Source organism: Oryctolagus cuniculus, chromosome 6, assembly GCF_051225735.1.
Source record: "Oryctolagus cuniculus isolate XC-2025 breed Fujian yellow rabbit chromosome 6, ASM5122573v1, whole genome shotgun sequence".
Taxonomy (NCBI): domain Eukaryota; kingdom Metazoa; phylum Chordata; class Mammalia; order Lagomorpha; family Leporidae; genus Oryctolagus; species Oryctolagus cuniculus.
This window is the reverse complement of record NC_142872.1, coordinates 117,858,214-117,885,166: the sequence shown is the minus strand read 5'-3', so window position 1 is coordinate 117,885,166 and position 26,953 is coordinate 117,858,214. Positions and strand designations below refer to the sequence as shown.

General features: G+C 39.4%; 1 protein-coding gene and 1 non-coding gene across 2 annotated transcripts; one reads left to right on the top strand and one right to left on the bottom strand.

Annotated features, from left to right (window-relative positions):
• Nucleotides 1–283: 283 nt before the first annotated feature.
• Nucleotides 284–23,235, top strand: LOC149126269 (uncharacterized). The gene is made up of 3 exons (XM_089334648.1): nucleotides 284–709; nucleotides 7,596–7,755; nucleotides 21,886–23,235. The coding sequence occupies exons 1-3, from the start codon at nucleotides 496–498 to the stop codon at nucleotides 22,262–22,264; spliced, it is 753 nt and encodes a 250-aa protein (XP_089190774.1). The 5' UTR covers nucleotides 284–495; the 3' UTR covers nucleotides 22,265–23,235.
• Nucleotides 9,960–10,066, bottom strand: LOC127490827 (U6 spliceosomal RNA). Its single transcript, XR_007919222.3, has one exon. It is a non-coding gene; the product is annotated as a U6 spliceosomal RNA (small nuclear RNA).
• Nucleotides 23,236–26,953: the final 3,718 nt, after the last annotated feature.

The window sequence follows — 26,953 nt, the reverse complement described above, 5'->3', positions numbered from 1 at the left end:
GCTCAGCGTCTGCTTCTCTCAACACACCATGTCGGAAAACACCCCAGCTCTGTGCTTTGAGGAGTGCTGCTTTCAGCTGAGCCCTGACCTCCACAGGAGCTGCCTACAGGTAGACACTGACGCTGCTCTCCACTCACAAGGATGCTGACCAAATTGGTCTGCAGTATTGAGCACCGGGTTGTTAAAGAACTCCTCATGTGATTTTAATTTGCTAACAAACCCATTCCTGGGGCCGTGTGGTCCTTGGAACCTTAGGTGGAAGCTTGTTATAATCTTCAAGTCAGATGTGATTCAGGTGTTTGAGATTTTAATAGATAGCAGGCCCGGAATCCTTTTCAGGACAGCTAAGTATGCGGTCCATCGCTCTTGGCCTACTGCCCACGAGGACCTGCAGAGGTCTGACGGGGTAATTTCTGCTGCCGGGGAAACAGCCTTTCTGTGCATTGACTTTCAATGACCTTCCAGCCGTGAGTCCCTCCTGGCCCTCACCTGCAGATGTCTGCTTGCCTGTTCTCACCGGCTGGCTCGGCAGAAGCGCTCATGCCATCTGTGCTGGGCTGTTTGGACCAGGAGGGTTTGGGCAGAGGGCGGACATTCGTCCAGTCAAAGGCCAGCCGTGCTGCCATGGCTCCAAGCAGAAATTTTCTAGCTACCTGTTCAGTGTGGCAGCTTCTCACATTGTGGCTTAGAAGAAGTGAGGAATTCTCAGGTGAGTCCTCTTTCCCTGGCTAATCTGCATCTCCTGATATTAAAAAAAAAAAAAAAAAAAAGGGAAAGAAAGAAAGTGAAAACCAGAGAGAGTACAGAATGGCATATTTGCATACGGATGGGGGCAAACAAACCTTATACAAGGAGCATAGTCATGATATTTAACCTCATTTCACTAACCATTTTATTGACTGTAATAAGAACTACTCTAGGACCAAAGACTTAAAACGCTAACAAATGAAAACCATCCCCGATGTAGAGAGCACTTCTAATCTGAAGCATTCCTCCTGATTCTGTTTTTAAGATCTATAAACACCATATGTTGAATGGACAGTATTGGAGTGTTCTGGCTTAAATGATGGTCTGTTTTTCTTTCTTTCTTTTTCCTTTTTTATAATCCCCGGAGACTGACCTAATTGATTCAAAAGACAAAAGACCAAGGACATTAAACGAGAAACAGGAATCAAATACTAACAGTCACATGCATATGGAATTGCTTATTTTATCAACAAAAAATGTTCACTTCACACAGGGAATGGCCAAGATGATTCTTCAGCCATCGAGTATTCAGCTAATGTAAAGATTCCTGTATGGCATTTCCAGGCTGAAAAGGACACCGAGTAAATTACATAGATAGAAAGTTCTCTCACCTTAGCCAAACAGCAGTTACAATTGGACGAAGAACAAGTTTTGGCTGCTGAGTAACTTAGGAAAAATTTACAGACACCCAATTTCATAATGTCATTGATTGTTTCTCTCTGGAAATAAGGTCAAGTTTTATGGATGATGAACCCCAACAAGGTAAAAGTTCTTTAGGAAATTGCTTTCTACCTAAACCTAGCCCCATATCACTCTCCAGACCCTTCCTCTTTGCTTATTTAAGCTGCCTCAGTCTCTCCTATTAACACACAGCCCTTCCAGGCAGCCAGGCCTGCTTTTTTCAGGATTTCTCGGGGTGATGAGTGGGAAAGGCTAACATTTGTGCAAGATGCTCATCATGTTGATACAACTGAATCTGTGAGTTCAAGGGCTTAATTCACCGTGATTCAAAGTGCTGTATCACCAGCCACATGTGTTTTTTAGAGAAATAAGTATTATTGACAGTGAACACATGCTTCATTAAACTGATAGCACACAGTGCAGCATTGTCTTTTCTCAGGACTGGTACACCTGGCTGTATCTCAGACTCTGTCCACTTACAGACAATAGTGCTGTTAGCTGTAATATTCAGTAAGGTTGCTCTCTAGTAGTGCAGACCACACTGCTGATACCGTGAATAAACATGCACATCTAAGTGGGACCTCTGAAATGCAGTCCACGCAAAGAAAAGTTCTCTGTTATCCTGTTCAGGAAAATGTATGGGCCTACAACCATTTGGTTTTGTGCCTTGCAGAGTGATGCACACTTCATTCCAGGAATGTTTCTAGACAGATGAATCAGGTAATTAGTCCACTACCAAGGCAGGTCAATATATCTCCTTTCTGCTGGGAGCAGGGCAAATGGGTATAGATAAGAGGATCTACTGATCAGAAGAGAATGAGAGGAAGGATGTTTCTTGCTCCTTTTTGATGGGAACAAGCTAGGCAAACAATTGAAAATTAACACTATTTCTTTAACCCTGGAAGCTTTTCATGTAATACTTGTGGGAATTCTAATAACATTTTTCATTAATAATAATTAATATGATTATATTATATAGTAATATTTCAGCACCTATAGGTACTTTTATAAATGATTTATAAGAATTAACTAATGTAATCCACACAATGTTACCATTATTGATTATTTCCATATTTTCAAAGAGGAAACCAAGTCTAATGGAGTTTCAAGAGATTACATTAGATGCTAAGTGGCACAGATAAGTTAAAAACCTAACCATTTTGGGGACAGAGTCTCTATTACAATTATCCTATGGGGACATCTTTGAATAAGAACTTCATGTTCATTTTCTTATTAAAACTCAACAGTTCTGTGAGGTGAGTACTCTGGTATGCCTGCTTTAGAGATGAGGCTATTAAGACTTCCAGAGATCAAATGACTTGCTCAGATGAAACTATTTGTATACTTCTGATGGAGGAGTTCAAACCCATGAAACTTGACTAGAAATAGCTTCCTTAATCCTCTTGTGATAAGTACAAGGCATTTAGTTGACCGGGGCCAGAAAAGACTTTGATTCTGTGGTTTTCTGCTGCCTGCCTCCCCTGACCTTGGCACTGCCATCTTGACCTCTGTCCTAGCAGAAGCTCATATAGGTACCAGGGCCATACATTGAAAGCGTGACCATCTTTTTCTCCATTTCTAGGTTCCAGAACATGACAGGTACATCCTCAGATCACATAATCATTATACTTTAGAGATGATAATAATATGGTAGATAGTATTTCTCCTTATGTTTGACATCATGACAGAGCAGGACCATGCAAACAAATGTGTTTCAGACATCAGCATTTTCTTCAAAAGACTTAGACTTTCAGTATGACAAGGAGCATTTAGAAGGCAAGTTGTCTTTTGTTCAATACACATTTGATCTGAAGAAGCAAAGTTAGAATATATTTTCCCTGGAGTCTATAAAAATCACATAGCTTGCAATAGAACATCATAAATTTACTCAAGCCTGTTCAGATATTGAACTGAGTATATCAAATATAAAATATGTACACATATCTTTAACCTGCACATGTTTATTGTAGCTGGTCCCTGTGGAATTTCTCTTCTCATTATATAATGGCTGTGAATGCTTTGAGAGGCAGTGAGAGAAGAAACATTCCCTCAGAATCTCCAAATGATAAAAGATAGACATCTTCTTTTTATGGGAACTATAATCAAAATAACCATTTAAAGAGTACATAAAAGACAGCACTGAGCAAAGTACAATTGAATAAAACCAGACCCTGAATCTCTTTGGCAGAGAGGCTCCAGACATAGCACAGATGGATCCAGAAAAGGCCAGCACCGTTAGACTTTTTAAATTAGGGAAACAGTCTTTGACAGGAGGTGGGGGGAGAAAAGCCTTCTTGGCCATTGTCCACTTTGGAAATCTTTATCAGAGAATTAGAGGAGTTGCCTTTTGATAATAGCCTCTTAGATGGATTTAATTTCTTTAATTTTGGATTCCCTCTGTTTTCTTTTGCAAGCTACTAATACTTAAAATAATAATTCTCAAATTCCTAATTTCTATACAGATGTTAACTACAAACGCTATATATAGAGTGTGAGCAGTTCATTACATTGTAGGATATTGGCACCACTATTTAATCTTGAAAATGCAAGCGTCAGTTTTATGTTGATCTGGATCACAGCAAACAAAAATATTTGCTGAGAAAATTTTCATGTTTGTGAAAGAGTTGTTTTTTTGAAGATTTATTTTAAAGAGTTACAGAGAGAGGTACTGAGAGAGAGAGAAGGAGAGAGAGATCTTCCATCTGCTGGTCTATTCCCCCAAATGGCTGCAACTACCAGAACTGAGTTAATCCAAAGCCAGGAGCAGGGAGTTTCTTCCAGGTCTCCTACGTGGATGCAGGGGCCCAAGAACTTGGGCCATCTTCCACTATTTTCCCTAGGCACATTAGCAGGGAGCTTGATCAAAAGTAGAGCAGCCATGACACAAACCTATGCCCACATGGAATGCTGACATTGCAGGCCTGGGCTTTACCTTGCTGCCCCACAGCACTGGCCCCGAGAGTCATGTTGGAAAGGAAATCCTTACTTTTATGGTTTCTACTGATATTTTGGTAGAGGATAGATGGATCCCAAATGAAAGGATAATAATGAGAACTCCAGAAAAACCAGACAGTGAACTAAAAAGATCAATGAGGTAAGAACAATGAAGAGAGAGTGTTGAACAGAGAATCAGAAAGTACGGATTTTTATCCCAGTCTGCCACAGAATTAAGTTCCTTAACTATCCTAGATCTCAGTTGCTAAACTGAAATGTTCAAAATCTCCAAAAGCCACTTTTGGCACAAAAAGTCTAAGCTATAAATTTGATAGTAGTTATTAGTAGCTATTATTATTATTGTACCCCTTAGAAGCATATAATCCACACTGGATACAACACCTGATTATATGGATCAAAGGGTCAAAGGAAGACTGAGTTGATTAAAATGAATATTAGTGCTACTTCACTAATATCAATATTGTGGTGGTCTAAATTACTGCCTACAGGTAGCATACAATTTTATTCACAAGGTTCAAGTGGACTTGAACTTTTATACCATTGGATACCTGAAGTCCCAAATTCAGTTCTGTAGGGTGCAATAGCACTGATTGATTTTGGAGAATCTTCAAGTGAAGCATTGCCAATTACCCATGAAAATTATAAAATAGTTCTGGCGAAATACATGCAGTTTAACTAATTTCAACCAATTCTATTCATTTATAAAAATCATATATAAGTGCTGGCATTGTAGCAGAGTGGTTTAAATCTCTGCCTATATCTGGCATTTCAGATTGGACCACTGGTTCCAGCCTTAGCTGCTCCACTTCCCAATCACCTCCCTGCTAATACACTTGGGAAAGCAAAGGAAAATGACCTAAGCAGTTGGACCCAGATGTGTTCCTGCCTCCTTGCTTTGACCTGGCCCAGACCAGCTGTTATGGCCCTTTGGGGAATGAATCAGTATATGAAAGATCTCTTTCTCTCTGTCTTTTTCTTTCTCTTTTACTCTCTTTTAATAACGTACAATTTAAAAAAAGTTATATCTAGATTAGTGAGAAAAATTCAACCCTAGATAATGGAATTATTTCATTTCATGTGGAGAATTTTTTTTTTACCTAGACACTTTTTATTTAAGGTATATAAACTTCATGCATTTCATAAATAAAAATTTAGTAACATCCTGCCCTACCCTCCCTCTCACCCACATTTCCACCATTCTTCCTCCTTCCTCTCCTATTCCCATTCTTATTTTTTACTAAGTTCTATTTTCAATTAACTTTGTACACATAAGATTAATCCTACATTAAGTAAAGAGTTCAGCAAATAGTGTTAAAAAACAAACCCTGTTTTTCAACAATTGAGAGACAAGGGCTGTTCTACAAGTCATCACATTCCAAAGTATCAATTTCACCTCTATAGATGACTTTTTAGGTACTCTATTAGTTACCACAGACCAAGAACTTCTGGTATTTATCTTTTTGGGACTGGCTTATTTCACTAAGTATAATGTTTTCCAGTTGCATCCATTTTGTTGCAAATGAAAGGATTTTGTGGGGAGCAACCTGGACTAGACTAAGTTACTGGAATTAAGACTTATTCTATGCATCTGCTCTCCCACAATATGGTGCTGGGAGAGGAGAAAACAGCTTCTACGCAGCTGCCTCTTGCCAACTTGAGTGATGACCTCCAGGAGCTGATCCTGCTCCTGATTGGAGGAGAGCAGCGTACTCGGCGTGTGGGCAGCCGAGTTGGGATTGGTGGAAGAGGACTATAAAGGAGGAGAGAGACAACATGCACCAGGAACATCTAAGGGGAACATCTATCTGAAGGAACACCTGTGCAGCCCCCAAGAGAGCCGGCCGGTGGTGTGCCGCTCCCCCGCGGAAGTGGGGAAAGTGGCAGGGGGAACCGCCCTTCCACGGAGGTGGAAGGGATGGCAGCCAACCGGGGAAGAACCAGCAGCAAACCCGGGGAGGGCCGAGCAGACAAAAGAACAGCGCAGGGTCCTGTGTCGTTCCTCCACGAAGAGGGGGAGCGACAGATTTCCATTTTTTATTGCTGTGTAGTATTCCAAGGTGAACATATTCCATAATTTTCCAGTCTTCAGTTGATGGACAGCTAGGTTGATTCCATATCTTAGCTATTGTGAATTGAGCTGCAATAAATGTGGGGTACAGATAACTCATGTGCTGATTTCATTTCCTTTGGGTAAATTCCCAGGAATGGGATGGCTGGGTCATGTGGTAGCTCTATTCAGATTTCTGAGGACTCTCCAAACTGTCTTCCACAGTGGCTTTAGCAGTTTACATTCCCACCAACAGTGGATGAAGGTACTTTTTTCCCAACATCCTCACCAGTATTTGTTGTTTGTTGATTTCTATATAAAAGCCATTCTAATGGGAGTAAGATGAAACCTCACTGTGGTTTTCATTTGCATTTCCCTTCATGTGGAGGATTGACACCTTTGTCACCTGTATTAAAAAATGATTCAAAATTACCTACAAATTTGTTTTATGTGCTGCCTCTTAGGAATTTTATGTAGAATAGATCACATTCATTTCTCACGGATAATACTTGAGTAAGCTCATTTTGCAAATGAAGAAACTGAAGATAGAAGAATATTCTCCAAACATAGTTCTAAAATCCAAGTCTGACATAGTCTCCTTGACACAAAAAGTATTTCTCAATAATGATTTTATTAAAAGTCAAAGTTTTTCCTGTCTTCATAAGTTTATAGTTTACAAAAATCTACATGTAATAAGGTAGACTGAATTGTAGGCATTGGAGGAAAATATTTAAGTTAAGTCACATATGTTGTTTTTTTGAATAGTAAAAGGAATTGGTTTACTGTTGGTTAAAACGCTTACCTACTCCCGGTTAGGCTATGACTGTAAGAACTATACAACAAATTTCCAAGTTTAATTTAGCCAGAAATTTGTTCATATTTCCTATGATACATCTTAATCCCTGATTTCATAATTTATCTTCATTTTCATGAACAATTTTTTCCTTGAACTTGTTTTTGAGGGAATTGCTATTATTATTATTATGAGTTTTCAATGAGTTGATATTCATCTAAATCTGGTCTCTCCAAAAATGCTTTATATTTAGAGTGTTGGGCTATCTCAACTATTTGCCTTTTAGCAACTGTTTCGCAAAGCTCTCATATTCTGAGTCTCTTCAGAATATTTTCAGGAGATGAACATGTCTTGCAAATGATTTGTCTTTAGGGATAAGAGATCCTGACTTTCAACAGGCCAAAACTCAACTGAGGAATGATGTCTTTAAAGTATGTGTCAGAAGGCCCTGGGGAAAAAAAAAGAAAAATGAAGCAGATAAAAATCTTGAATACATCTGGGAAAGGATACACTCTACTGTACTTTCCACATGGTGAGTGAAAGAACAAACTGTATTATTGATTAACATATTTCATTCCTGGATTTTATCTGCTCAGTACTTCTGGAGCAGGTTATTACTAAAGAGTTCTATATCAAATAGCTGGAAGTCACAGAAATTATGCATGCTAATTGATCACATATTCCACTTTTAGGCTATCCTGGTAGAAAATTGAGATAACCACATGGATTTCATGTACCTTTCTCCAGAAAACACTCAAACTCTTTTTTTAAAGGCTTATTTATTTATTTGAAATAGTTATAGAGAGAGGGAGGGACAGAGAGAGAGGTATTATCCACTGACTTACTCCCCTGATAACCAAAATGGCCAGTGTTGGCCCAAGTGGAAGCTAGGAGCCAGAAGCTTTATTTGGGTCTACAGCATGGGTGATGAGGACTCAAACACTTGGACCATCTTCTGTTGCTTTTCCTAGGACATTAGCAGGTAGCTGGGTCAGAAGTGGAGCAGCTGGGACACGAACCAGCACCCACATGGTTCATGTACCATATGTCCACATGGTTTGTGTCATAGGCAGCATCGTTACCCACTATGCCACAACACAGATCCCAATACTCAAATTTTGTCAATGATCAGAGTGAGTCAACAAGGGGAATGTTATGCACTTTCTCCAGTAGAAATGTTGTCAGCACTTTCCATGGATCTAAAAATGTAAGCCACAAATTAGCCATCTTTAAAAAAAGACTTCCTGGCTGGCGCCGTGGCTCAACAGGCTAATCCGCTGCCTAGCGGCGCCGGCACACCGGGTTCTAGTCCCGGTCGGGGTGCCAGGTTCTGTCCCAGTTGCCCCTCTTCCAGGCCAGCTCTCTGCTGTGGCCAGGGAGTGCAGTGGAGGATAGCACAAGTCCTTGGGCCCTGCACCCCATGGGAGACCAGGAGAAGCACCTGGCTCCTGCCATTGGATCAGCGCAGTGCGCCAGCCGCAGTGCGCTAGCCGTGGGAAAGGACCATGTTAAATCCTTATATTCCCAGAATTGAGCAAAGAGTATGCCACATTCTTAGAAATGCTTATTAAACAAATAAATGAGGAGCTTATTAAAAGACTCAGTACTTGAACAGATGAATGCTCTCAAACACTCATATAGATCATTCTCTACAGAAAAGGCAAGTACTGAAAATAAGAATAGAACAAGAAGGTTTAGTTAAGAGTAGTAAACCAACTTCTGAGAATGTAAAGTGACACTAATGTGATGTTTAAAAATATGGGCTCTGGGTCCAAATTCCCAAGGTTCAAATATTAGTTCTTTCTAGTTTTATTTTCCTCACCTGTTAAGTGAGATCAGGAATAGTACCTATTTCTTGGTGGATGTTAAATGAGTTTATATATGTAATAACCCTAGACTGCCTGTAATATACTAATTTTTTAACTGAGATAAATTGAAGTTGGATGCAATTTCATATTTTTTAAAATAAAATTTATTCAGAAGACTAGAGAGAAAGAAAGAAAGAAAGAGAAAGAGAGAAAGAAAGAAAGAGAGAAAGAGAGAGAGAGAGAAAGAGAGAAACAAGTTCATCCACTAGCTCCCTTCCTACATGTTTGCACCAGCCAGAGCTGCACTAGGGCAAAGTCAGAAACCAGGTGTTCTGAGTCTCACACATGGGTGGTAGAGACCCAAGTACTTGTGCCGTCATCTGACACCTCACAGGCATATTAGTAGGTAAGCTGGATTGGAAGTGGAGGTAGGACTTTATCCCAGGCTCTTCAATATAGGATGTCGGTGTTCTTAGTGAGAACTTAACCTGCTGGACCACAATATCTGCCCTATTTCACACTTGTTCTCATCAGCCCAGTCCTCTTATGGAGATAATAGGATAATCTTTCAAATTTATCTAAAATTCCAGACATTTGGTAGATTATTTCAGATAAATTTCCTGTAAGAGGCGAAAAGTCAAGTTATATTGGGTTGCTCAATTGATAAGTGAGCCCCTGTGTTGTTTAAGAGCATGAGTTAGTCACATACTACTAACATGTCAACAGACAAGTTAACATGTATTGATTATTTTCTTTGGGTTTGTATAAAATTGGAATTAGTTTCCCTACTTGATTCGAGGAAAATAATTTATGTGAAATAAGTATTGATATTAGAACTTACAGTCTTAGGCCTTTGATTTTTAAGACTACAGTTCTGTTCATCCTTGTATAATAATTTCCTTCCTTTTTCACTCTAGAAATTTTGGTTTAAAATATGGAATGCTTCACGAATTTGCATGTCATCGTTGCACAGGGGCCATGCTAATCTTCTCTGTATCGTTCCAATTTTAATATATGTGCTGCCTAAGTGAGCACTATTTTAGAAATTTTTAAAAAATCACTAAGTGTACGTCATTGGTGTCATTTCTCTGCCTGTCTATTCTTGTTCGCTTGATTGTTACAAAGAATGTTGAACAACTGCAATGGCTAGTACAGGAAGAGTCTGGAGCTAATTTTTCTGTGCTATAGGTGTGCATTGAGAACTTGCTGAATGCTGGCCTCATCAATAAGTGTGGGGGCATATAATGCTGAATAAGATAGGACCTGATCTTGGGGGAGCTCACATGTATTGTTTTGAAGAATCCCCAGCAGCTGAAGTATAGGTTTGAAAGGTAATAGGTCTTTGAAGAGGTTTATTTTCTCTTTCCTTTGCAAAATAAACACTATTTATAAATCCATGTTATGAAATAGTCCCCCACAGAATTCAGAGCTATTATCATATTTTAATTAATTAATTTACATTAGAAAATAAGGATTCTTAGTTATGAGACATGTTGTCAGTACATGAAGCCTGCAGTATCCAAAAAAGTGCCTCCCCAGATATTTTGGATGCAGGTATGATAAAGCAGATGCTCCATACTGAAGCTAATCAGAATCAATGCTGGTCTACTTGCACTAGTTGGCAATGGTCACAAAAGCCTGTAAACCTGCTGTCACAGAGGAAAGGGGATTTCATATGGGGCTTATCAAAAGGCCAGGTGTTTCCAAATTCAGTCAAGATGGGCAGTGTCTTCCTGGAAAACATTACTATATTCTAACTGATAGAAAAATATCCTCTTCAATTTTAGTAGAAAGAGTTTAAGTGGCAACATAATGGAAAGATGAAGATTTTCATCAAATGCAGAAAGAGTAAAAAAAAAATTCTGTGCCTTTTGAGGACTACAGGAGATAGTAGTGTTCTGATGCTCATAAATACTATGAATGATAAAAACATGATGTAAATGTAGAGATTCTTCATGGAGAGACAGCATGTACAGCCAGCCAGCATGACTATTCTTGGCTGCTCCACGCATATTTTCATCAATGTGTTGTATAATCTTTGCATAGTACTACTTTATAGTCTTGTGATATTTTTATATCCCAACTTTCTAGGGGTCTAACTTTGGGCAAGTTTACTTAGTCTTCTGAATATTCAGTGCCCTCATCTGCAAAGCAGAGACTAAATATCCAACCAGTGTTGTGGAAATTAAATCAGTATTACATCAAAGGCATTTTACAAGTGACTGGCTCATAGGTAGTCCTCAATAAATGGTAACTATTATATTATTGTTGCTTTGAGTAATTTTTGGAAACTTCTTCAGTCATGGGTGATTCTTTTTCTGGTATTATATTAGGCAAATAAATAAATGTGTGGGTGTGTATGTGACATAATGCAGATAAGCAAGAGTATTTATGTCACATCCTGCCAATACAAAAAGGGTTTGTCTAGAAATGATACCATTGACAACTATTTCTGATTCATTTGTATAAACAATAATGCTTGGAGAAATAAATCATTTTACTGTTACACAGATCCCACTCCCTCCCAGAGTTGTCAACATAATGGGGACTCAGTAAAACATAAATTCTTCTTTATTTATTACTCAGTCACCCTTCTGGATCACCGGTCAAAGAAAATAAAAACATTGTTTTATGCCTTCATGCTTACTTTCCACTCTGAGTTGTTCACTGAAACTAGACTTTTATGAATGTTCACAAAATAATTTTTTAAATGAAGCAAAAAACAGTTTATAGGACATCTATTGATTATCAATGAGTCCGGGCTTTTTATATCCTAGCAAGGTGGGTAATGAATTTACTCTAAAAATAATTGCTAAGAGACTCCATAGGACACTAACTTGTACTCCAAGAGTACAAGTTCTAAAGTACACTTGCAAGGATTCTGGAGAACTTCCTAGGTCTGTGATCTTGAGGAAGATACTTAGCTTACTGTTAGTGCAGACAATATCAGCTGCTACCTCATAAAGAGGGTGAAATAGTGCTAAGAAGAGGGGCAGAGACTGTCACATGAAGAAATTTAGTGGAAGAATTTTAGGAAGTTGGTCTGAGAAGGCCTTGCTGAGCAGATGAGTGAAGATCTGAAAGAGAATGGAGAGTATAGGTGAGGTGTCCCAGGAAAGATGGTTTTAGTCAGCAGGGACAGAGCAGGTGCAGGGGTTTTGAGGAAAATATGCCCGGTGTGAGAGAGAGACATAGTAAGCAGTGTGAGGGTTGAATTGCCTTTCATAAAAAGACATGCAAGTCTTAACAGCACCTGTAAATGTGACCTTACATGGAAATAGGATATTACTAGTACTCAAACAGTATTTTTCACTTTATGTTTCTGTGTGGGAGCAAACTGTTGAAATCTTTACTTAATGTATGCTAAACTGATCTTCTGTATATAAAGAGAAATGAAAATGAATCTTGATGTGAATGGAAGGGGAGAAGGAGTGGGAAAGGGGAGGGTTGCAGGTGGGAGGGATGTTATGGGGGGGAAGCCATTGTAATCCATAAGCTGTACTTTGGAAATCTATATTCATTAAATAAAAGTTTTTTTTTTTAACTTTTATTTAATGAATATAAATTTCCAAAGTACAGAATATTGATTACAATAACTTCCCCCCCATAACGTCCCTCCCACCCGCAACCCTCCCCTTATCCACTCCCTCTCCCCTTCCATTCATGTCAAGACTCATTTTCGATTCTCTTTATATACAGAAGATCAGTTTAGCATACATTAAGTAGAGATTTCAACAGTTTGCTCCCACACAGAAACATAAAGTGAAAAATATTGTTTGAGTACTAGTTATAGCATTAAATCTCAATGTACAGCACACTAAGGACAAAGATCCTACATGAGGAATAAGTGCACAGTGACTCCTGTTGTTGACTTAACAAATTGACACTCTTGTTTATGGCATCAGTAATCACCCTAGGCTCTTGTCCTGAGCTGCCAAGGCTATGGAAGCCCCCTGGGTTCACTGACTCTGATCATTTTTAGACAAGGCCATAGTCAAAGTGGAAGTTCTCTCCTCCCTTTAGAGAAAGGTACCTCCTTCTTTGATGACCCATTCTTTCCACTGGGATCTCACTCGTGGAGATCTTTCCTTTAGGTTTTTTTTTTTTTTTTTTTTTTTTTCCCCAGAGTGTCTTGGCTTTCCATGCCTGAAATACTCTTATGGGCATTTCAGCCGGATCCGCATGCCTTAAGGGCTGATTCTGGAGCCAGAGTGCTGTTATGACATTTGCCATTCTATGGGTCTGCTGTGTATCTCACTTCCCATGTTGGACCATTCTCTCCCTTTTTGATTCTATCAGCTAGTATTTGCAGACACTATTCTTGTTTCTGTGATCCCTTTGGTTCTTAGTCCTATCATTATGATCAATTGTGAACAGAAATTGATCACTGGGACTAGTGAGATGGCATTGGTACATGCCACCTCGGTGGGATTGAATTGGAATCCCCTGGTATGTTTCTAACTCTACCGTTTGAGGTAAGTCAGCTTGAGCATGTCCCGAATTGCACATCTCTTCCCTCTCTTATTCCCACTCTTACATTTAACAGCGATCACTTTTCAGTTGTTTCAGCACTTAAGAAGAATTGTGTATTGATTACAGTATTCAACCAAAAGTATTAAGTAGAACAAATAAAAAAAAACACTAAGAGGGATAACATATTAAGCTGCTCATCAACAGTCAGGGTGAGGGCTGATCAAGTCACCGTTTCCCATAGTGTTCATTTCACTTTAACAGGTTTCCTTTTTGGTGCTCAGTTAGTTGTCACCTATCAAGGAGAACAAGTGGTATTTGTCCCTTTGGGATTGGCTTATTTCACTCAACATAATGTTTTCCAAATACCTAACAGGGATCACTTTTCAGTTAAAATTTAAACACCTAAGAATAATTGTGTGTTAATTACAGAGTTCAACCAATGATACTAGAACAAAAAAAAAATACTAAAATGGATAAAGTATTACATTTTACATCAACCGTCAGGACAAGAGCTGATCAAGTCACTGTTTCTCACAGTGTCCATTTCACTTCAACAAGTTTCCCCTTTGGTGCTCAGTTAGTTGTCGCCAATCAGGGAGAACATATGATATTTGTCCCTTTGGGACTGGCTTAATTCACTCAGCATGGTGTTTTCCAAATTCCTCCATCTTGTTGCAAATGACTGGGTTTCGTTGTTTTTGACTGCTGTATAGTATTCAATAGAGTACATGTCCCATAATTTCTTTATCCAGTCTACTGTTGATGGGCATTTGGGTTGGTTCCATGTCTTAGCTATTGTGAATTGAGCTGCAATAAACATTAATGTGCAGACAAAAAGTTTTTTTTAAAAAAAAAAAAGATGTCAATTTAGATGAGGTCATACTAGACTTGGGTAGGCCCTAAGCCAACCACCCTCACCCTTATAAGAAGAGAATTTGTACAAAGACACACAGAAAGGGGGAACACTAAGTGAAGATGAGGGGAAAAGAGTGAAGTAATGCAGCCAGAAGTCAAAGAGCGGCCATGATTACCAGCCTGCACAAGGATCCAAGGAAAGACCCTCTTTCAGGGCTTTCAAATAGAACATGTCTCCAATGATACCCTGATTTCAAATTCTAGCTTCAGAGCTGTGAGAAAATACATTTTTGTTGTCTCAAGTCACTGAGTTTATGGTACTTTGATATAGCATTTCTAAGAAATGAATACTGAGTGTTTAGCTTGCTCTGGTGACTGAGTTAAATCAGTTTACAGGGGAAGAAGGCTGGAAGCATTGCAGTAAGTTAGCGGTTGTAATAAATTAAGCAAAAGAATGTCCTGGCTTGGAGCAGAGTAATGGTAGTGACAATGAATGAAAAATAATTAAATTCTGGATCTTGTTGGAAATTAGTAATTTTACTAATGGATTGAATGTAGGATATGAAACTAAGGGAGGGAACCACAAGCACTCCACATCTAGAATGGTGTTGATAACTGAGCTGGAGAAAACTTTTAATGGTAATATCTGAAAAAGATCATGTGTCCAAGTGGGGCAATATTAAGTTGAAGTTGTAAACTCGAGATCCAAGTGGAAATGCTGAGTAGGTGATTGAGCACATGAATATAAAACAGGGTGGTGATATGGGTTGGAGATATGTTTTACTCAACATGAGTTTCTGTGACAAAATGCCTTAGACTGGGTAGCTTATAATAAAACAGAAATTTATATCTCACAGTTCAGCATGCTGGGAAATCCAAGACCAAGGCACCAGCCAGTTTTGTGTCTGGTAAGGATTTCTTCACTGGTTCACAGACACTATCTTTTCACAGTCCTCAATGAGTGGAAGAAGCAATGCAACCCTTTTGAATCCCTTCTATAAGAGCTCTAATCCTATTCATGGGAACTTCACCCTTATGATTTTATCATCTCCCAAAGGCCCCACCTCCAAATTAATGTCTGATTGGTGGTTAGATTTCAGCACATAAAATGTAGGGAGATGAACATTCAGACCATAGCAAGATGAAAAACTGAAGAACCATCAGCATATAGCTGGTAAAAAATTCTATGAAACTAAATTAGTTCAGTAAGGCAGTGACTGCAAAGAAAAGAATAGCATTTGTACATTAATTTAGTGCTTATCTACATGCCTTTCTTAGCTGTCATAACAATCTTATGAAGTACAGATCAGCTTTATCACCTGGAAGCCTTATTCCTAAATTTCCCCATAGCTAGGTTATTCTCATCTGTTATGGTTTCAGCCTGATTTCCTTCCCAACTTATCTAAAGTACATTGCTTCCTCTTTCAACCATATTATTTTCCACCCAATAGACTTCACCATTAAGACACTCATCACCACAGGCAGTATTTTATTTCACTGGTTTCTTCTTTCCTTTTTGTCTTCTCCTCTAATCTTAAGCATGAAAGTTGGGTCCCCCTCCCTCTTTGTAAGCAGAATGCTTGCCATCCTATAGGCATTCAACAAAGGCATGTTGAGAGAAGAAATGGAGCTCAATTTACAGATAAAGAAACTGAGTTAGTTGCATAGCCTAGAGCTTTTCAGTCTAAATGAATTTTCTTTAAGTTTGTGCTAGATAGTGGTTGTCTTGGATACTTATTGCTACATAGAAACCACCAAGACTTATTAGTTTAAAATAACACTGTTATTAGCTCTCACGATTCTGTGATTTGCCTAGGTTCTGATTGTCACTGCTCATTTGAATCTCACGTGTATTTACTGCCAGCTGGTGGTTGGGTCCCAGCTATTTGTGGGCTTGACTGGGCTGCACATCCACGATGGTTCCTTTACTCACATGCCTGCTACCTAGTTGGGGATTGCTGAAATAGCCCAGGCTGGTCCTCTATCTCTCCATATAGCCTCTCACTTAGCTATCTTGGGCTTCCTTAAAGCATGGAAGTCTTAGGGTAGTTAGTCTTCTTACCTGGTAAATGTCTTCCCTTAAAACAAGTAGTCCAGAGAAACTCCAAAAGAAAATGCAAAGCTCTCCACAAAAGTCATGCAGCATTACTTCCACTGCGTTCAGTCACAGGTAAGACACAGGATCAGCTTCAACTCAATAGGAGGGAGCTATGAATGGATAGGCACATTCTGTCTTCAGACACTAGCTGCTACAGTGATTTCCTCATTAGGAGTCTGAAATGGTCAACTTCCCTTTCCTTCTTACTTCCCCCCATCTATCCAAGTCAAATACATACACACTTCAGGTCAGACATGCTTCTCTTCTGTTTTCACAAAGCTAGGAATAACTCTAGGTAATGGAAATACGGAATCCCCTACTGGAATCTTAAAACTCTGGAACCAGAATCCTGGACCTCATCTAGACCAACCTTACGTCTTTTAGGCAATCTAGAGGAAACCCTGAATGGAATAAATACAGCAAGTTAACTGTTATTTTCACAATGACTTTATTCTACAAATGGAGAGATGTTTAGTTGGAAAATACTTGGTCATAAAAGTGAATAGAATGATAATAGAGCCGGCGCCATGGCTCACTAGGCTAATCCTCCACCTAGCGGCACCAGCACACCGGGTTCTAGTCCCGGTCGGGGTGCCAGATTCTTTCCTGGTTGCTCCTCTTCCAGGCCAGCCCTCTGCTGTGGCCAGGGAGTGCAGTGGAGGATGGCCCAAGTGCTTGGGCCCTGCACCCCATGGGAGACCCCAGGAGAAGCACCTGACTCCTGCCTTCGGATCAGCACGGTGCACTGGCCGCAGCGCGCCAGCCGTGGCGGCCATTGGAGGGTGAACCAACGGCAAAAAGGAAGACCTTTCTCTCTGTCTCTCTCTCACTATCCACTCTGTCTGTCAAAAAAAAAAAAAAAAAAAGGATTATAATAGAGAAATTGGAAGAACTTCTTTCTAAACATTAACAACAAAATAATTGTAATACAGTTCATTGTAGTAATCTTTCTAGACTTAGAAAATTGATTTTCCATTAATTACAAAATATATATATACTTACACATTTTGGCTTGTAATCTTAATCTTTGTAAAACTTTTCTTATAATTTCAGCCCTCTAGCTTCCTGGGTGGCTTCACTTATTACAGTATTGATGTTGATCACAGAATTCCAGGATGAGAGGAAATAATAGCATGAAAAGCTAATGACCAGAATGTTCACATCTGGTTAGCAAACCCACTGCCAAGTTGACTAAAGGGTGTAATACAACAGACAATGAAGTACTTCATTGCCTGGCCAGGGTAATGTCCATTCCAAGTATTCTCAAACTAAATATATATTTTATAATAGATGAGCACATCTTCGGTGTCATTGGGATTTTGAAATGGTATCTACAAATGTGTTGGTTATTTGCATGCAATATTGATTGTGTGTGTTAGGTGAGCATACATCACATAGGGTAGAGAATACCATTAGTAAACAAACAAACTCTGCTGGTCTGTATCTATTACCCATTCTTTGTTTTATTTTACTAGCGGAAGTTTTGTTTCCTTTGGGATAGCAAAGTATTTGGATTACAACACTTAATCTAATTCTTTTTACAGCTAAAATTGACCATGTGACAAAGTTCTGGCAAATGATCTTTTGTTAGAAAAAATAACCTTGCTTTTCTGTGTTAAAGATTAACCCCATTTTAACAGAAAGTCCTCCTGTTTGCTATTCCTCCTTATTCCTAGATGGAATGTGATCAAAAGAAAAGGAAATATAGCATCTGTCTTGCAACAATGAGATATGTCTAGACTTTGCAATAGGCAGATAAACCTCTTTTTCTTTTTCAAAAATGTCTATTTATTTATTTGAAAGTCAGAGTTACAGAGAGAAAGGGAGAAAAAGAAAGAGAGACCAAGTTTTGATTTACTGGCTCACTCCTTCAACGGCTACAGTGGCTTGGGTGGGCCAGTCCAAAGCCAGGAGCTTCATCCAGAAGCTCCCACATGGATAGCAGTGACCCAAGCATTCAGACCATCTTCTGTTTTTACCAGACCAATATCAGGGAGCTGGGTTGGATGTGGAACAGACAGCACATGAACTGGTATGCATATGTGCCACAATACCAGCCCCTATATATTTTCTTTGAGCCACACAACCATGTGTTTTCTAACATTGGCAACTATAATACTTCTAGATGGAAAATCAACAGAGTAAGTGAATTTATAATTTGATTCAGTGATTTCAGGCAAATGAAAATCCTTTCAACAAAGTGACACACAGTATAGTATGCCATCATACTCAGTCCACTACAATATCTTCTAATTTGTCTCCCTGCTGCCCACTCATGCTTCCTAAAATTCATTTTCCATTCAACAAATACAACAGTCTTTGAAAGATGAATCATGTTATGTCACTCTTCTTAGAATACCAGTGGTTTCCTACAGCAATTAAAAAGGAAAAATCTGAAAATCCCTACAAGACTTACAAGGCTTGGCATCAAGATGCGCTTGCTCTTCTGGGTTTGGCTCCTCTTTCTCTGACTTCATTTCATGTTACAAGACCACAGTAGAAGGCCAAGTAGGCTATGCGAGGCATGTTGCCAGTGGCTACTACCCACCTTAGTTCATGAAATGAGAATAAACCATTGCTAGCTGACTTGTAATCTTTCCAAAGCTAAAACTTATCACTTGTGTTTTTCTTTCGGGAACTAAAGGAAAAAGTGGTCAGTGGTTTCTGCCTATCTGTGTATACTGGATTATATTAATATGGTCATTTCCTAGATCTATTTATTCATATTTTATGTGAGACCAAATGCTGGGGTAATGTTTAAATTAGGTAAGACAAATTAAATGATCCAGCTGAGGAAGGCTGGGTTATTTCTTCCTTTTCTCCTCTTTTCTCTTCCAGCCTGTTTGGAGAAATTTTTAGTGGTCTCTGTTAAGAGAACATGCCCTGCCTTCTTCCCTTCTAAGTTTTTTTTTTTTTTTGAAGATTTATTTATTTATTTGAAAGAGTTACATGGAGAGAGAGAGAGAGAGAGAGAGAGAGAGAGAGATCTTCCATCCACTGGTTCACTCTCTAACTGGCCGCATTGACCGCAACAGCTGGAGCTGAATGGATCTGAAGCCAGGAGCCAGGATCTTCCTCTGGGTCTCCCACTAGGGTACAGGGGCCCAAGGACTTGGACCAATCTTCTACTCTTTCCCAGGCCATAGTAGAGAACCAGCATCCATATGGGATGCCGGCATTGCAGGCAGCAGTTTTACCTGATACACCACAGTGCCAGCCCCCTCTTCTAAGTTTTGATCCCCAGATATACTCGATGATGGTTTAACAAGAAAAATACATGTTTTCATTGTGAATTCAGTTCATAGCTTCTTGCTACTCTGAAATGCAAAGTGCAGGACGATTATCTCTGACCAGTGGACTTTTAAAAGGGATTATCCTGCTCCATTTTAATCTTTCTTGTCATCTTCTCTTAATCAAGTGCCCTTCATGAAAGAAGCTATATGCATTACATACTTGCAGGGTGTTGTGTTATGCTTTGCACTGGTCTGTAGGCGTCTTCCAATCAAATGCAAAATGTAGAGACTGATCATAAGTGATTTTGAAAGAAGGGTAATTCATTTTCTCCATTCAGGGCTGAGAATGGCCTATTTGATTACATTATTATAGGGCTAAATTTTCTACAGTTACCATTCATGTAAATTGAACTGTTGTTAGAAAGAGGAGCCATCTAGTAGTAGTGAATCACAGCTCATGTCCAAGTTTGAGACCACTTAGTTAATTCTTGAGGGCCAATGGAAATGTCTCCCTCTTCCTCTGCCCATGGTACCATCACCTGTTGGGGGTGTCTTATTTTCTTCTCTGCATACCTGGCACCGGTCTTGTTGTTTGACAAGTGTTTACTTGGTCCTTACTCTGGGTCAGGCAATAGTATGTTAAGCAGGCTGTTTGCAGGACCAGTTAGCTCTAGTCAGCTGCTTTGTAATTTCTCTTTTTCCTCAGACCACAGTCACATTAAATTTCATGGCTTCCACCTTCCTTACCAGATTCAGCCTGTTAGAACCTTCTCTTAGGGTTCCAGAATATACTCCTTGCTTCTTGACCTGGACCTTATCTGATGAGGGATGTTGACATAGTTACAGGGTAAAAAGGAAGTTATAAGCAATGGGCCAATTCTTGATCAAAGGGGGGTGGAAGATGATGTACTTTTCTGTGTCTCCTGGGGATGTATCTAGGAAAGCCTTTCACAGATCCTTCAGGAGTTCTTCCTGGTGGGGACCAACTCAATAACTTATTCTAGTATTGGCTTTCCCTACAACAATTTCCCTGTTTCTATGAAATCACTTCCCCAGTATCCCATCTATTTACAACCCTTCATCTAGGGTTCTTCTTTTAGGAGCGAATAGTCTGGGACTCATATATTACCTAACCTAAGATTCACCATCATACTAGGAGAAAGTTTCCATCATCTCCAGCTTCTTGTTATTCCATGAGCTATCTAATATCATTGCAAAGAATTTGTTATCTATTTAAATGAATTAGAATTGGGTTTTGTTGCTTCCAACTGCAAGATATCTCATGGATAGGGCTATATTTAATTAATCCAGGATTCCAACATGCATGGCTGAGACCCATGGACTTGAGCCATCCACTGCTGCCTCCCAGGTTGCTGATTAGCAGGGTGCTTGTTTGGGAAAAGGAGCTGCAACTTGAATCAGGCACTCTGATATTGGGTGTGGGTGTCTCAGGTGGCATGTTAACTGCTGAGCCAAACACTTGTCCCAGTCTTACCTTGTCCTTAAAAGGAGTCTGCTTGATCACACTTTGTGTACCAAATAGTTCTTCTAAGTGAGGCTTCTTACTTGGATGTGAATGCTAACTTTATTTTTTTAGGACCTTTCTTTCTTTCACTTGTATTTCGTGACATCAGCCTTTGTCGCTCCCCCTCTTCGTGGAGGAACGACACAGGACCCTGCACTGTTCTTTCGTCTGCTCGGCCCTCCCCGGGTTTGCTGCTGGTTCTTCCCGGGTTGGATACCGTCCCTTCCACCTCCGTGGAAGGGCAGTTCCCCCTGCCACTTTCCCCACTTCCGCGGGGGAGCGGCACACCGCCGGCCGGCTCTCTCGGGGGCGGCTCAGGTGTTCCTCAGGTGTTCCTCTTAGATGTTCCTCGTGCATGTTGTCTCTCTCCTCCTTTATAGTCCTCTTCCACCAATCCCAACTCTGCTACCCACACGCCGAGTACGCTGCTCTCCTCCAATCAGGAGCAGGTCCTGCTGCTTATTGGTTGAACTGGAGGCAGCTGTGTAGAAGCTGTTTCCTCCTCTCCCAGCGCCATATTGTGGGAGAGCAGATGCATAGAATAAGTCTTAATTCCAGAACAGTCTAGTCCGAGTTGCTCCCAGTTGCTCCCCACAGCCTTTAGATGTTGAGTACAAAATGATGAAGGATACCTTGTATTCACCAAACCTCCCCTCTCTTCCCCCTGCAGGCAGCACAGCCAGATGAAATTTTCTAGACGCACAGCTAGCATGGCCTTGTGTCTGAACTGTAGTCTACAACATGAAGGCAGAGATGGCTCACACACATCCTCTCCAGGAGATCCTCTAAACTTCTGTTCTTTACCAACCAGCCTTATGCAGAGGTTGAAATTCATATGGAGACACAGGAGACCTCGAATAGCTAAAGCAATCTTGTACAACAAAAACAAAGCCGGAGGCATCACAATACCAGATTTCAGGACATACTACATGGCAGTTGTAATCAAAACAGCATGGTACTGGTACAGAAACAGATGGATAGACCAATGGAACAGAATAGAAACACCAGAAATCAATCCAAATATCTACAGCCAGCTTATATTTGATTAAGGATCTAAAGTCAATTCCTGGAGCTAGGACAGTCTATTCAACAAATGGTACTGGGAAGATAGGATCTCCACATGAAGAAGCATGAAGCAAGACCCCTACCTTACACCTTACACAAAAATCCAATCAACATGGATTGAAGTTCTAAATCTATGCCGCGACACCATCAAATTATTAGAGAACATTGGAGAAACCCTGCAAGATATAGATATTGGCAAAGACTTCTTGGAAAAGACCCAGAGGCACAGGCAGTCAAAGCCCAAATGAACAACTGGGATTGCCACCAGATGTGGGAAGATCTCCTGGCTGATGGATGTGGAACTAATTGCATAGGTAATGGATGAGCCATGTTATTTTGTTCTTTCGAATTGTTTATTTGAGAGCGAGGAGAGAGAATAAGTGGGTTCATCCACTGGTTTATTCTCTAAATACCTACAATAATTGGGCTTGGGCCAGGCCAAAGTTAGAAGCTTGGAACTCAATCCGGGTCTTCCATATGGGTGACAGGAACCCAACTACTTGGCCATCACCTTATGCAATTTAGCAGGAAGCTGGAGTTGGTAACCGAGCAGGGACCCAAACCTAGGCACTCAGATACATGATGTGGGCATCTTAACAGGCATTTTAACTAGTAGGCCAGTCATCTTATTAAAAAAAAAAAATCAATGGGGCTGGCGCCGTGGCTCAATAGGCTAATCCTCCGCCTGCAGCACCGGCACACTGAGTTCTAGTCCCAGTCGGGGTGCCAGATTCGGTCCCGGTTGCCCTTCTTCCAGGCCAGCGCTGCTGTGGCCTGGGAGTGCAGTGGAAGATGACCCAAGTGCTTGGGCCCTGCACCTGCATGGGAGACCAGGTTCCTGGCTTCAGATCAGCATGGTGTGCTGACTGCAGCACACCAGCCGCGGTGGCCATGGGAGGGTGAACCAATGGCAAAAGGAAGACCTTTCTCTCTGTCTCTCTCTCTCACTGTCCACTCTGCCTGTCAAAAATAAATAAATAAATAAAAATCAATGGTATACATCACGAGAACTGTGCTTACAGAGCTTGTTCTTGAAGAGACATCTGCATTTATAGAGCACCTACATTGCCTCAAATATTTTCAGATTATATTAATGCATTTAATTATGTAATTAAACAATGTTTCATGATATATAAGTGATTAGACAATTAATTAAATTATCATATTACTTCAATAAGTCCTAATATCTCACTTTAAGAGGTGAGTAAACCACAGATGGCATTGCCTATATAACTTGGTTGAGATAACACAGCTAGTAGATACTGGAGACTGGACTCCAACTTGGATGTTTTAATAAAGTACTTATTGAGAGTATATTAAGTGAAGAAAGGAGGAAATTTTCATGTGAATACACTTAGCCTTTTAAAGTAAAACAGGCAGCAAGAAGGAAAAAAGGTTTAAAAATATTTGTAAGATTTATTTCAAAGAACTAAGACATGAATACCTTTTAAATTTTGGTTTGTTTATGAGACTTCAGTAATTTAAAAAATTATTTGGCTAAATCACATATATATTTTTTATATAAAAATTGGCTTGGGGATGAAGATTTAGACCCTGGAAATCTTTACTCTGACTATATAGGTAGTCTAAAAACTCAAACTCTCCATTTGAAGCCATTGTAAAATGTTACTATCTTATTCTTCACAGGATATTATGAAAAACAGAACATGTTTTCAAGTGAAGTGAATGTAATAGATATTCCTCAAAGCTATTATTTATTAACTGGTTTAGTTTAACAGTTATTTGCATCTTGCTAAGCTCTGATTTTGCCACATACAGTACCTTCTAATATTGTTTAAGGGGAAAATTGATGGTTAGTAAAAGTGCAATAGGAGTTGTTGAAATGAGATGCTATTGTATTACTACAATTGATATTTTAAAGTTATTTTTAAAAAAATCTTATTTGAGAGGGAGGGGGGAGAGAGAGACTGAGAAAGAAAAAGAGAGAGAGTGAGAGAGAGAGAGAGGCAGAGAGAGAGAGAGAGAGAAAGAACCCATCCACTTGTTTACTCCCTAAATATCGCACTGGCTGGCTGGGAAGGGCATAAAAGCTGGAAGCTGGGAATTCAGTCTAGGTCTCCCACCTTGGTGGCAGGAACTCAATTACTTGAGCCATCACTTTGCCTCCCAGAGTCTGCATTAACAAAAACTGGGCATCTTGGAATGGGATTTGGGCACTGAACCCAGATACTTTGGTGTGGGATACAGGCATCTCAGTTGCTGGCTAAATGCCCATCTCTACAATTGTTATTATTTCACAATTATTGAGACAATTCTCAACCTAGGACAGGATGAGGTGAGGGAAATAACCTTTCCTTCTTATCCTCTGAGCAGCTTAGGTCTACCTAGCCTAGAGCAGGGTACATGTTGAATGATAATGAGCACTGGATAATGGCTACCCATTAATAACTCAAATCCTTAAAAAGCTAGCGGAGGGAACGTTCCTTACCCACATGGCTAAAAAAGCATATTAACACAGTTCAAAGCTTATTATTTTTCACTTCCATTGTTCTTTCTATCTGCTTTGGTACTTGTTTAGGTTCTTTTATTCACTTAGCCACTCAACAAATACCATTGTTGTCTTCAATGGACCAGATTCTATATTTGACACTAGGAAGACAAATATGAAAGCCACGCTCCTTTAAGCCTGTTACTTCTAAAGCTAATGAGGGCAATGTACAGTATATAAATATTTGCATCATAATGTAGTTTGTTGTGTTAAATAGTATTAATAATTTCTAACACTTTATAAAATATTTATTGTTCAAAACACCTTCTAAGCCATACTTTCTTTAAATTTCCAAACACTCACCACATTCATAGATATAGTTATTATCCCTATTTTTTAGGTAAGAGATTTTACCAAAGTTTATAAATCCAGCAAGTACAGACTGTCTGACTACTGACCTGATGCATTTTGGTTGTCTAATTTTAGCATAATATGGAATAGTATGGGATTGCATTCACATAGCCTACTCAATGGAATGGAGAAAATATAAGCCACTGTTCCCAAATGCTAACTGTTAGAATCACTTAAGAAGCTTTAAAAAATTTTAATGCTCATGTCAGAAATTGAACATGATTCCAAAGGTGGGGCCAGATATTATTATTTGTTAATGTATTCAGGAGATTCCACTGTACAGTAAAGATAAGGGCCACTTTTAAAAACTATAAATTGCTATCCCAGTGTAAAATTTTCATCTTATCCTAATATTTTTAAAGAGCTAATTTTCTAAAAACTTGAAATCAGAAGACATGTGAATATATAACAGTAGTCAGCCCAGCTGTCTCTTTTGTGTCATATATGGGCTTGGTAGGCACTTTTTAAGTTAGTCTCTGATTAAGCAAGTGGTTATTATAATCACAGAGTAGGTCCTTCACAGCTTAGCTCAGAAATTTGTTATTAAAGAAAAATAGTTAGGTTTTGCCTGAATGCTAGAGGCGAAAGGGAATGAGATATTCATTCTGGCATGTGGACCCTAGAAGTTACGGCAGGGAGGCCTGCTTGAGAGAATGAGCTGAGTGTTTATTATGGTCTCTGCCATCAGAAGTGGGTCAACAGGCTTGAAGTAGTGGTTTTGGTTGTTTTTCTTTGTTCATTTGTTTTTAAATATTTATTTTTACTTGAAAGGAAGGGTGGTAGAGGGAGAGCAAATGAGGGAAGAAGATAAGAGAAGGGGAGAGGGAGAAAGAAAAGGAGGAAGAACAGGAAGAAGAGGAAGAAGGAGGTAGGGAGAGAGAGAAATATTCTATCTGCTAATTCACTGCTCAAATGGACACAATGGCAGCAGCTTGTCTAGGCCAAAGTTGGGATCCTGGAGCTCTCTCCAGCTCTCCAACCTGGGTAGCAGGGGCTCAAGTTCTTGATCCATTATCTACTGCCTTCTCAGGCACATTACCAGGGAGCTGGATCAGAAGCAGAGTGGCTTGTAGTTGAACTTTGCATATGGGATGTTGGCATTGTAGGTGGTAGCTTAGCTTACTCAACATCCTAGTTTGGTTATTTTTAGATGAAGTAAGGAAAATGAAACAATTATTTGTAGGAAAAATAGCAAAGAATTAAGAACTAAGCCATGTGCAGTAGTCCAGGATTGCCTTTTCCTTGGATTAGACTCAGATTATTATGGAAAGAATATTTTCCTAACAAGATTGTTGTGAAATTTAAGTGATAAATTAAGCTTCTTCTGTTTATTATCATTTTAAGATAAGTAGGAGTGATCATTTCTGTTATTGTTATAATTCTTATAATAAAAAATTCTGTGCATCATACTCCTAAAGTTATAATTATGAAGTGTATGAAGTTTGTAACTATAAAGCTGTGCAATTATGCAATTATTTCTAAGGGTATAGTTTAAAAATTCACCATGGGACCTCAAATTCTCTTAAGCTGGGTGGAAAAATAGCATTTTAAGTGTTAAAGTGATCATATGGATAGGATTAAGTGTTAAAGTGATAATATAGATAGGATTAAGTGTTTTTTTCCCCAAAGAAACCTTTTACTTAAGGAATGCAAATTTCATAAATACAACTTTAGGAATACAGTGATTCATCTCACCATACCCTCTCTCCCACCCCCCACTTCCATCCCTTCTTCTCCCTCACCCATTCTCTTTTTCTTTTTTTAACTTTTATTTAATGAATATAAATTTCCAAAGTACAGCTTATGGATTACA

Bases quoted from the DNA above. Each gene is read 5' to 3' on its own strand.
- LOC149126269 (XM_089334648.1), top strand. From the start codon at position 496: ATGTCTGCTTGCCTGTTCTCACCGGCTGGCTCGGCAGAAGCGCTCATG. The intron at 710-7,595 runs GTGAGTCCTCTT...ATTTGTCTTTAG, and splicing joins AAGAAGTGAGGAATTCTCAG to GGATAAGAGATCCTGACTTT. The intron at 7,756-21,885 runs GTGAGTGAAAGA...TTCCCCCTGCAG, and splicing joins TCTACTGTACTTTCCACATG to GCAGCACAGCCAGATGAAAT.